The sequence below is a fragment of the Sapajus apella genome, unplaced genomic scaffold (assembly GCF_009761245.1).
Source record: "Sapajus apella isolate SASKATOON/1434 unplaced genomic scaffold, GSC_monkey_1.0 scaffold77, whole genome shotgun sequence".
NCBI lineage: Eukaryota > Metazoa > Chordata > Mammalia > Primates > Cebidae > Sapajus > Sapajus apella.
The window spans coordinates 9,305,344-9,317,285 of record NW_022437017.1 but is presented as its reverse complement, the minus strand read 5'-3'; the positions used below and the strand labels follow the sequence as shown (position 1 = coordinate 9,317,285).

The 11,942-nt window shown below is 59.3% G+C and overlaps 1 protein-coding gene and 1 long non-coding RNA gene across 2 annotated transcripts in view; one reads left to right on the top strand and one right to left on the bottom strand.

The window, feature by feature from the left end:
- Positions 1 to 8,663, bottom strand: part of BTBD2 (BTB domain containing 2) — a 10,474-nt gene extending 1,811 nt beyond the window's left edge. Inside the window, exons 1-5 of the mRNA XM_032252374.1 lie at positions 8,504 to 8,663; positions 5,137 to 5,293; positions 2,526 to 2,631; positions 1,822 to 2,019; positions 230 to 422 (exon numbers count right to left, since the gene is read on the bottom strand). Coding sequence (XP_032108265.1) covers positions 230 to 422; positions 1,822 to 2,019; positions 2,526 to 2,631; positions 5,137 to 5,293; positions 8,504 to 8,586 — 737 coding nt within the window. The 5' untranslated portion in view covers positions 8,587 to 8,663. The remainder of the gene's footprint in view (positions 1 to 229; positions 423 to 1,821; positions 2,020 to 2,525; positions 2,632 to 5,136; positions 5,294 to 8,503) is intronic.
- Positions 1,055 to 2,192, top strand: LOC116532827. The gene is made up of 2 exons (XR_004260967.1): positions 1,055 to 1,516; positions 1,704 to 2,192. It is a non-coding gene; the product is annotated as an uncharacterized LOC116532827 (long non-coding RNA).
- Positions 8,664 to 11,942: the final 3,279 nt, after the last annotated feature.

Below are 11,942 nucleotides of genomic sequence, written 5' to 3'. Positions count from 1 at the left end.
GCCCAGCCTCCCCCGCAGTGCCAGGCCCCCATTATCCCTGAGTCCTCCCATGCCCAGCCTCCCTCCCAGGCCAGGCCCCCATCATCCCTGAGTCCTCCCACCCCATGCCCAGCCTCCCCCGCAATGCCAAGCTCCATCATCCCTGAGTCCTTCCACCCCAGGCCCAGCCTCCCCCTCAATGCCAGCCCTGTCGTCCCCGAGTCCCCCCACACTGGACCCTGAGCCCCACCTGATGCGGTCGCTGGTCCCGCTGTAGCCCCAGCGGCTCTCCACCTGCTGGAAACGGTTGATGCTGCACTCCTTCCCGCGCAGGCAGCAGCGCGGCCGGTCGATGAACTCCACTCGCGGCTTAGGGTTGACGGTGAAGTGCAGGAAAAGGCTGACCACCTCGCGGTCCACCAAAATGCCTGACTGTGCAGGGCCTGTGGCACAGGGACGGTGTCGGGGGGAGGGCTGGGCTGCGCCCCAGACCCCAAATGCGCAGGAGGACACGATCCTTCCCCCTAAGATGTCCGTGTCCGACTTCCAAGGTGCAGAGACCCAGGCAGCCCCCCTGGGGAAACTGCCACCAGTTGTGGCCCCGCTGAGTCCTCCTGGGCTTTCGGGGAGGGGTCCCAGGGCACAGACCAGAGGCTGACAGATACGCTCACTCAGGGGCGAAGTCTCGGGTCTGGCCCTGCTGCAGGAAATGCCTGTCACTGCACGGTGGGTGTGGGGGTCCCCACTACCTGTTTCCTAAGGGCCATCAGCCAGGAGGGGCACTGTACCTCTGCACCAGGCCTGCACCTCCCAGGCCACAGCCCCAGCTTCTAGAAGTGGCCCAGGGCTTCCTCTCCACAGTGGGCCCTGAGCACCCACCTCCCAAAGCACGCACACCCCAGGGGCGATGGCCAGCTCGCCAGGTGTGAGTGAGCACGCCCAGCCAACAACTGCAGTTTTCAAAAGGATGTATCTGGCCAGGTGTGGTCGCTCACGCCTGTAATCCCAGCACTTGAGCGGGGTGAGGTGGGAGGATAGCTGGAGCCCAGTTCGTGACCAGCCCAGGCAAGACGCTCTCCCTACAAGAATACAAACATAAGCCTGCAGTGGTGGCGCCCGTAGTCCCTGCTAGGGGGTGACACAGGAGGGTCACTTGAGCCCAGGAGGTCGAGGCTGCAGTGAGCTGCACTCCAGCCTGGGCCACGGAGACCCTGTTGATAAATCTGGTGACCTCAGCCAGGGGACAGCAGAGGCCGTGTGGACCTCGGAAAGAACAGACCGTTAGTGGATCGGCCACAGGACTGTCTCCCAGCCCCTTCTGGAACTTTCCAGGCCTGTTTTCCTCCAGAGCTGGATGGCCCCAGGAAGGGAACAGCCACATGAGGGCAGGAGCCATCATTAGGGCTGCCCCTGTCACCCTGGAGCCCAGGCCCTGCAGCAGGGGACCTCGAGGTCCACCCATGGGTGCACCACAGCTGCCCTAGCCATGCCGGAGCCTTCATGGGCTCATCTCAGACACTGGCACCTGAACCGGCAGGTGGCACGAGCAGGGGAGTCCCTTCCCTCCTGGGCAGAAGCCGCCAAAACACAGCTGGATAGACAGGGAGGCAGGGCGCTGGCAGTGCACACGGCGGGGACATAGCCGGGCCGGGGCTAACAGATGGCCCTGTGGATGCCCGCACAAGTCAGGTTTCTTCCCATCACTATACTCAGGCATCTGCCAGGTTTTCTGCAGCGAACTCGGAGGCTGCTCTCCTGGGCACCAAGGAGCCCGTCTGTGTTCCCAGCAGGGCCACCAGGTGTCACTGCTCTCCCAAGCCCGCCCGTGGGCCCCTGAGTTACCTGCAGCGAACTCCTCGATGGTCATCAGTGGAAAGCGGATGAGGCCCAAGGCCTTGCCCAGAACCTTCCGCCGGTTCTCGGGCGTCACCTGCAGCTGCTGCCGCTGACACTCGGCCTCGGACCAGCGGACAACGGCGTTGAACAGCCGCACTTCACGGATGCCCAGAGTGTCGCGCTCCAGGACGGCCACCAGCGTGTCTGCGGGGTGGGGAAGGGGCTGTGTGAACAGGACGCCCGCGTGCCCACCCTGCAGGAGGCAGGGAGACTGACAAGAACCAGCAGTTGCAGCTGCACCGGCAACTGCGGCCTACGGCCCAAACCCGGCCCTGTAATTGTATGTGTAAATAAAGCTTTATCGACACACGACCACACCCCTTCAGTTTCCTAGGCTGTGGTGGTTTTTAAGCCCCAAGGACGGAGCTGAGTAGCTTTGACGAAAGCTGTTCAGCAACAAAGTCAAAACCATGGACCATCAGAGGACGAGATGGTCACCACCAGCTGGGATGGTAGCATCTGGTCTGCGGCCTTCCTGCCAAGCCCTCCTGCCAAGGCCCCAGCTCCCGCCCTGCTGCAAGTGGTGAGGACCCAGCTCACCTGGGCAGCTCCCCCAGGGGCCCCCAGGCCAAAAGCTCCCACTGTCAATCCCCAGAACCTCCCGCCAAGGCCCCGCTGGGATCCCCACGCCCAGGCTCCTGGGCCCTTACCCAGGTCGATGTCAGTGAAGCCCTCCGCGGTGATGGCGTCCGCAGTGTTTTTGTCTATGTTCTCCAGGCACAGGCTGGCCAGCTGTGGCTCATCGAACAATCTCGCCTGGCAGGAGACATCGAGTGGGGGGTTGGGGGGCATCAGCACCCAGGCCGCAGCAGATCCCCCACGCGGAGCCGGCTCCAACACAGCCCTGATCGCCGCGCCTTCCTGAGCATGGCCAGGAGCCACCCGTGGCTCAGCCACCAAGCTGGCCCTGCCGTGGGCCCAGGCCTCCTGTGACCACTGACTGGGCGGGGAGAGTCTGGGAGTTCCCTCTCGGGCCCTCAGAGGTCAAGGAAGGAAGAAACAGACACCTAGGTCCCTGCTGCTTTAGGCAAAAGGGACACTGTCGCTGCTCTTGGGGAGCAGCAGGCCCGGGACCCTGAAGGACAGGAGGAGGTAAGGTGGCTGGGGTCAACCCAGTAAAGCTCCCAGACTACAAGACGACTCCTGACAGGTGAGGAAGCTGGATGTCACCTGTGCTCTAGGGAAACTGAGGCTTCGTTGATGGAAAGTGCTGTAAGGGCCTGTGCCAACAGGGTCCTGGGCCGGCCTTTCTGCAGGCCTCACCCTGAAGACGTCTCTCAAGTGGGCTGGAGGTGGTCTTAGGGGCAGGGAGGCAGAGGGAGCCACAAGATGGACCCCGGGGATTGAGCTGCGGTGTCCTCTCAGGTCAGGCGGGAGCCTCTATGCCAAGGTGGCTACAGATGACCCCAACAAGAAACCCCTCCCTCTGGGGGTCCGGGATCCCCTGCATCTGACCTGCCGGGATGGAGAGGGAGAAGGTTCCGGGTCCTTTACAGGGTTCTGGACCCCCAAAGCCCATGAAAGGACCGGCACCACTGTACCCTCTGGGTGCCCCCAACCCCCGACCAGGAGCTCAGGGCTCCCACGGGCCACCACATGTCCTGGCCCCACGCCCTCCTCTCAGCATCCCTGGCCAGCATGACCTCCCCAGACTGCAGAGCCCAACTGGGGTCCCCTGAGACTCCCGGCCATACATACTCTGTCTACCTGACACTTCCTCAGAGAAGGAAAATTCTTTTTTTTTTTTTTTTTTTTTTTAAATTTTTACTTTTTTTTTAGCCGGACGTGGTGGCAGGCGCCTGTAATCCCAGCTACTCAGGAAACTGAGGCAGGAGAATCGCTTGAACCCTGGAGGCGGAGGTTGCAGTGAGCCGAGATGGTGCCATTGCACTCCAGCCTGGGCAATAAGAGAAACTCCGTCTCAAAAAAAAAATTATTTTACCTTTTTTTAGAGACAGCATCTCACTCTGTCACCAGGCTGGAAAGCAGTGGCGTGATCTCCGCTCACTGAAGCCTCAACCCCCGGGGTTCAGGCAGTCCCCCTGCTTCAGTCCCCCAAGTAGCTGGGATGACAGGCACTCACCACCGTGCTGGCTAATGTATGATTTTTTTTTTTTTTTTTTTAGTGGAGACAGGGTTTCACCACGTTGGCCAGGCTGGTCTTGAATGCCTGACGTCTGATGATCTGTCTGCCTCAGCCTCCCAAAGTGCTGGGATTACAAGTATGAACCACCATGTCCGGTCTGAGGTTTTTTACATTTTTTTGTAGAAAAAAAGGGTCTCCCTATGTTGCCCAGGCTGGTCTAAAACTCCTGGCCTCAAGTGATCCTCCCCAAGTGCTGGGGCCCTTTCCAGGGTTAGCCGTTGGAAAGGACCCCAAAAATTATTGGCAGGACATTAGCCTATGTGCCATGCCAATAATAAAAGTATCACAGAAAAGTCCAAAACATTTTTTTAGGACAGAGTCTCAGTCACCCAGGCTGGAGTACAATGGTGAAATCTCAGCTCACTGCAACCTCCACCTCCTAGGTTCGAGCGATTCTCCTGCCTCAGCCTCCCAAGTAGCTGGAATTACAGGTGCCTGCCACTATGCCCAGCTACTTTTTGTACTTTTAGTAGAGACGAGGTTTCACCATGTTGGCCAGGCTGGTCTCCAACCCCTGACCTTATGATTCACCCACCTCGGCCTCCCAAAGCGCTGGGATTACAAGCGTGAGCCACCACGCCTGGCCCAGTTTATTTTATTTATTTATTTTTTTTTGCTGTGGAGTCTTGTTCTGTTGCCCAGGCTGGAGTGCAGCAGCACGATCTCGGCTCACCGCAACCTCTGCCTTCCAGGTTCAAGCAATTCTCTTGCTTCAGCCTCCCTAGTAGCTGGGCATTCAGGCACCCTCCACCATGCCCGGCTAAATTTTGTATTTTTAGTAAAGACAGGATTTCACTACGTTAGCCAGGCTGGTCTCGAACTCTGTGACCTCGGGTGATCTGCCCTCCCAACGTGCTGGGATTACAGGCGTGAGACACCGCACCCAGCCAAAGCATTTTACTACCTCGCAGGATCTGGCTGCTTCCTGGCCCCGCCCCTGCCCCGCCCCCAGCCTTGGCCCCGCCCTAGGCCCCACCTCTAGCCTAGGCCTGTCCCCAGCCTGGCCCCGCCCCCAGCCCTGGCCCCACCCCTCCCCCGTCTCTGGCCTGGCTTGGCCCCGCCCCAGCCTGACCTGGCCCCGCCTCGTGCCCGGCCCCGCCCCCGGCCCCACCCACCTGGGTGAGCAGCATGAAGGCGTTGTCTGCTCGCAGGTTCTTCTTCAGAAACTCCACGCAGTGGGCCTCGAGCGCCGGCACCGCGTACTTTTTGGCGGTGTATAGCGTGGTCATCACTGTCTCCGGGCCGATCTGCACCTCGTCCGAGTAGAGAAACCTGCAGTGACAACGCAGGGGCCATGGGATGCGACCGCCATGACCGGACCCAGGGGAGAGCGTCAGGGGACCTCTCAGACCATCGGCCCCAGCCGCCTGTCCCCAAGCCGGCAGGGTCCAAACACTCCACGTCAGCTACCCCGAGGAACCTTCCAGTATTAGCCCGTCGGTTGACCTCTGACCATGGGACACGACTTGGCAATGCGGTCACCCATGAAAACGAGCAAGAGGCTGAACCCGTCTACAGCACACACCCGGAAGCGTCTACACTGCCAGCCTTGTCCTGCCCGGGATGCCCCAGGAAAAGTCACTGGGGGCTGGGTGTCTCCTCCTTGGATACCTTTTCCATGAGAAACTCTTGGTGCCACACCTCAAGCCCCACCAAAAACCTCAACCACTTCTGGGTGGATCACAGAACCCAACATGCCAGCTAGGATCGTGGATAATCGTGGACGTCATTACCACCTGCTACCGAGTGGTCCACACCATACTGAATACGGATCAGAAGTGGGGCTGATCAAAAACAGAAGCACAGGCCAGGCGCAGTGACTCATGCCTGTAATCCCAACACTTTGGGAAGCAGAGGCGGGCGGGTCACGAGGTCAGGAGATCGAGACCATCCTGGCCAACATGGTGAAACCCCGTCTGTACTAAAAAATCAAAAAAAATTAGCTGGGCGTGGTGGTGCGTGCTTGCAGTCCGAGCTACTCGGGAGGCTAAGGCCGGACAACTGCTTGAAACTGGAAAACTGAAGTTGCAGTGAGTCAGAATCGTGCCACTGCACTCCAGCCTGGTGATAGAGCAAGACTCTCTCAAAAACAAAAAAAAATAGAAGGACAGGCCGGGCACGGTGGCTCACACGTGTAATCCCAGCACTTTGGGAGGCAGAGGTGGGTGGATCACGAGGTCAAAAGAATGAGACCAGCCTGGCCAACATGGTGAAACCCTGTCAATACTAAAAATATAAAAATTAGGCCGGGCGCAGTGGCTCACACCTGTAATCCCAGCACTTTGGGAGGCCGAGGCGGGCGGATCACAGGTCAAGAGATCAAGTCCATCCTGGCCAACATGGTGAAACCCCGTCTCTACTAAAAAAAAATACAAAAATTTTTTTGTGGCGCGCGCCTGTAGTCCCAGCTACTCGGGAGGCTGAGGCAGGAGAATTGCTTGAACCTGGGAGGCGGAGGTTGCAGTGAGCTGAGATCACGCCACTGCACTCCACCCTGGCACCTGGTGACAGCGCGAGACTCTGTCTCAAAAAAAATCATCATATATATATATAAAATTAGCCCGGCGTGGTGGTGGGCACCTATAATCCCAGCTACTCGGGAGGCTGAGGCAGCAGAATCACTTGAACCTGGCAGGTGGAGGCTGCAGTGAGCCAAGATCACGCCACTCACTGCACCGCAGCCTGGCGAGGCTCTGTCTCAAAAAAAAAAAAAAAGAGTTGAAGTGAGGTGAGAGCTGAATCGGTCAGTGAGACAGAAATGAGGAAGCTGAAAACGACAGCGCCCAGCCTCTTCCCCAGATGAAGCCGTGGCTCTCCTCATGCGCTCTGCAGAGGGTCCAAGGGGCGCCTTCTGTGCTAGCCTGTGTTTCTCAAGTTTTCTGATTGTAACAGGGCAGAGGTTTCCCCCAGGGCGGTCCTGCCCCCCAAGGGGACACTGGGTGATGTCCAGGGATGTCTGTGGCTGCCAGGACTGGGGGTGCTCACGGCCCGGAGGGCGTACAGGCCAGGAATGCTGCTCAGCACCCTGCAATGCCCAGGACAGCCCACCCCAGAGAACGATCCAGTCCCAGTGTCCACAGGGCCGAGATAAGATCTCCAGTGACTTATGTGCAGAAAAATATCAAGCCTGCTCCCTGCTCACACCAGACACCAGGATAAACTCCCAATGGTGCGGACACATAAACCAGGGGACCCCAGCTCCTGGGACTCACCTCTTCTCTCTCTCCCCACTCAGGGTGTGGATTTCAATGTGTGCAGCCTCCTGGGACCTCAGCAGCGCAGAGGATCATGGGAGGCAGAGTCTCTTGGGGGTTCGTGGAAGCCCTAACCCACGGGAGGGATCTCGTATGTGGGATATGTGGGACAGTCTGGCCCCCCGAGGACACTGGGCAATGTCTGGGGACAATTGCGGTTGTCATAACTCAGGGAGCTCCTCACATGGAGTGGGTGGGGGCCAGGGACGCTGCTGCTCAGTGCCCAGGACGGCCCACCCCGGAGAACGATCAGACCCCACGCATCGACACTGCCCAGGAGGGAACCCTGAAATGTGACGGTGCGGATACTCATGGGGACGCCAGCTTAGCCATGTTACCCAGGCTGGTCTTAAACTGCTGGGCTCAAGCAATCCTCCCTCCTTTAGTCTTCCGAAGTGCTGGAATGACAGGCGTGAGCCCTCACACCTCGAGATATTTTTAGTGCTTTGCATCTAGAGCCAGGAGAGGGACTGCTAGTCCCATGGAGATTCTGTGCTGAGCCTTTTGAGGAACTCCCAGACTCCCTCCCACGGCGGTTACAGCCCACCGGGACCAGCTCCTATCCCGCCACGGCCTCACCAACACTTGTTACTTACGTTACAGAGACCTGGTCTCGCCCCATCACCCAGAATGGAGTGCAGTGGTGTGATCACGGTTCACTGCAGCCTCAAGCTGCCAGGCTCAAGTGATCCTCCTCCCTCAGCCTCCCAAGTAGCTGGGACTACAGGTGTGTGCGAACACACCTGGCTAATTTTTTTTTTTTTTTACTTTTAGTAGAGACGGGGCCAGGCACGGTGGTTCGTGCCTGTAATCCCAATACTTTGGAGGCTGAGGCGGGTGGAGGTCGGGAGTTCGAGACCAGCCTGACCAACATGGTGAAACACCGTCTCTACTAAAAATACAAAAATGGGCCAGGCATGGTGATGCACATCTGTAATCCCAGCTACTCGGGAGGCTGAGGCAGGAGAATCACTTGAACCCGGGAGGTGGAGGTTGCAGTGAGCTGAGATCGAGCCACTGCACTCCAGCCTGGGCAACAGAGTGAGACTCCGTGTCAATAAAATAAAATAATCAACTAAATCAGGTACCTCTGGAACCCCTCATGGTGCATGAACGTCCTAGAATTCCCCAGTGACCCAGGGCTCTGGGCAGCTGTCAGCTAGGGTCTGCGTTCTCTGAGGTCCCTCCCAGGGCTCGGGCCCCGGCAGGAAGCGTCCGGAAGCCTTACTTGAGCAGGGCGAGGAAGGCAGCAGGTTCCACATCAGGCAGCTCTATCTCCGTGGACGTCGTGGCCATTCCCCCGTTGAACATGGCATCAAAGACGGCGCTGCCCACGGCCAGCACAAACCTGGCGTGAAAGAGAGGCGCTCCTGGTTAACCCCATGACTGCCACCCGACGGCGGGGAGGGCCTGGCCGGTGTCCAGGGTGACCGTTCCAGCAGGGCTTCCCACCAGCCCCCAGCAGGCGTGTGCCGGGGCCTCAGATGTCAGAGGTTTCTGGAAGGGGCCTGGGACAGCAGCAGGGTGACACAGATGGGCCAGGTGGGGCTGGGGCCATGCCCTGCGATTCACAGGGCCTCACCGTCCTCTGTCCTTCAAGGCGTCAGGCACCCACTCATTCACTCAGTCCCACATGCATGCATTCATTCCTTCATATTCATTCATTCATCCCCATGCTCTCATGCATCATCCACACATGCATTCACTGACTCATTCATCCCATGGGCATGCACGCACTCTCTCGTTCACTTACTCTCATTCATTCATCGAACACTCACTCGCTCATTCACTCATTCATTCATATTCATTTATTCATTCACTCATGCATTCCTATACATAAATGTATCCACTCGTTCCCACAGGCACTGCTCACTCATTCATTCAGTCTCCTTCACTCACTCACGCACGCATCCACTCTCCATCGCTGTCCTGCTCACGCACTCCCTCACCGGCACACGCTTCCTTCCCCAGGGAGTGAGCTACAGGCACAGGGCCTGGCCTCCCTGACGGAGACGGACAAGGACGGAGTGGCCGCACAGCCCCCGTGAGCAAGGGAAGAGAGAGAGGAGCGTGGTCTTGCTGGGAACACAAGACCCAGGAAGCCCTGCGGGGTCGCCTGAGCTGGCCACGGGAGTGGGGAAGGGCATGGGGGCCCAGGGAACAGCAGGAGCATGGGAGGAGCACTGGGAGGCAGCAGGACGGCCCCAGCTGGGAGAGCGGAGGGTCTGCCAGGTGTGGAGCGCAGGCTGCCTGCGGGGCCCACCCAGCGCCTCAGATTGTCAATATCACAACAGGCCAGAGGGCACGGTGGGTACAGAGGCTGCTGGTGCCTCCCCGGCCTCCGCCAGAGCTGGCTATAAACCCACGTTTGGCCAGCCTTGTGTGGGGCGGGGAGGACTCCACGGCTCCCAGGCTCAGGACGCCACCCTGTGCTGTCCATGTGCAGTCCCCAGGGCCTGCCCCATGATGGCCTATCTGGGGGCTGAGACCACACACGGTGTGAGGGGTCATGGACACTTGGTGGGAGCACAGACACTCAGCTGCGGAGAGCACAGACACTTGTGGGGGTTCAGACACTTGACTGGGGGGGTTTCATACATACTCGGCGGAAGGGGTGCCCACTCAGCGGGCGGGGTCCCAGACACGCGGGGGTGGGGGGTTCCTGGACACTTGGCCTGCACACAGCACAGCACCTGCCCCAGACTTTGGGGTCCATGCGTCACCTCCTCCCCGCCCGTCCCTTCCAGAGCTCCCAGCACAGCAACGCTGGGCCTGCAAAACCTCCCCTGCGTGGAAGCCTCCAGGGCTGCAGGTGATCCCAGGCGGTCGGCTCCTGCTTCTCACGCCCACACACCCCCACTCCAGGCCTGGCCGGCGTCCTCCACACAGCTCCAGGAAAGCCCCCACCTCCCGGGGAGAAGCTCCTCCAGCTCCTCCCACCACACGTGCCCCCGGACCCCGCAGGCCCTCAGCCCAGCTGGGGCAGCCCAGGGCTTCACTGCGCAGAGTCACGTCAGAAACCAAGGCAGTGGCTTCCACAGGATCCCCGACCACAGCGTCCACATCTGCCCCCAACTTGGAACTCGAGGCCCTGCATGAACAGGGCCTGTGCGGACACCGTGAGTCAGGATGAAGGCACCGGGGAAGGCGGGCCCTAGCCAGGGGCTGCGGTCCTTGGAAGATGAAACAGGCTGGGCACGGTGTCACCCCAGCATTTGGGAGGCCAAGGAGGGAGGATCGATGGAACGCAGGAGTTTAAGACCAGCCAGGGCAACAAAGCAAGACCCCATCTCTACAAAATTGAAAATCAGCCACACGTGGCGGTGAGCAACTGTACTTCCAGCTACGTGGGAGGCTGAGGCAGGAGGACTGCTTGAGCCCAGGTCAAGGCTTCAGTGAGCCAAGATTATGCCACTGCACTCCAGCCTGGGGGACAGAACAAGACCCTGTCTCGGAAAAAAAAAAAAAAAAAAAAAAAGCCAAGCTTGGTGGCTCATGCCTGTAATTCCAGCACTTTGGGAGGCCGAGGCGGGCGGATCGCCTGAGGTCAGGAGTTCGAGACCATCCTGGCCAAAAGGGTGAAGCCCCATCTCTACTAAAAATACAAAAATCAACCCTATAATCCCAGCTACTCAGGAGGCTGAGGCAGGAGAATCGCTTGAACCTGGGAGGCAGAGGTTGCAGTGAGCTGAGATCGCACCACTGCACTCCAGCCTGGGTGACAGAGCCAGACTCCATCTCCAAAAAAAAAAAAAAAAAAAAAAAAGAAAGAAAGAAACAGAGTGGGCAGCTGCAAGGAGATGCACACGGAGACTGGAGGGTACGGCCAGAGGCCAAGGACATCTGGAACCCCCAGAAGCTGGGAGGGGCAGGAGGAGCCTCCCTGGGGACTCCAGAGGGAGCGCCGCCCTGGGCTGCCTTGACCCACGCTCCTGGGCTCCCAGACTGGCAGAGGATGAACCCGCTGAGCCCCAGCGTGTGGGCGTTGTAACCACCGCCCACCCGTCTGCCCTCCTGGCCGAGTCCTCGGGTGGGGTGGGGACCAGCCCTCGGGGCCCTGCACCGCCATCATCCACACCCAATTCCCTCCCACGCCACGTTCCAGAAATAGAGTGCCTGTGCGTGGGTCTTCTCTTTCTTAATTTAAAAACGCATCTTGGTCTCCTGTGGGGAGAACCTTTGACAAGGATTCAAAAGCAGAAAGCAGGAGGCGCTGAAGGGGGCCCGGCGTGGGCCGTCCGTGCACGGACTGGAATCACAGCCCCCACCCCGACATGGGCGCATCCCCAGGCAGCTCTGCCGGTCTCTAAGGCGGGGGACGACTCCACCACCGAGCCCCTCCCTGAAGACCCCTCCCCTGCAGGGGCCTTCAGATCTGACCCCTGAGCACCACTACTGCCTCCTCTGCCCACATTGAGCCCCCAGCCCCACTTCTGGCCGGCCCCCCTTCACCTGTCTGTAACCCCTTGTTCCCCTTCCAAAATAATCGAGAACATCTGGCCACATAAAAACACCCACAACTGCTCACAGCAGCACCGTTCCCAACTCTGAACAGGGGGGAAACAGCCAGCATCCATCAACAGACACGGCACGGCCACCCGTGCGCCGGAATACCACCCAGCCACAACAGGCGTGAGGCGGACGTGGTACAGGGCGGGACGCACCTT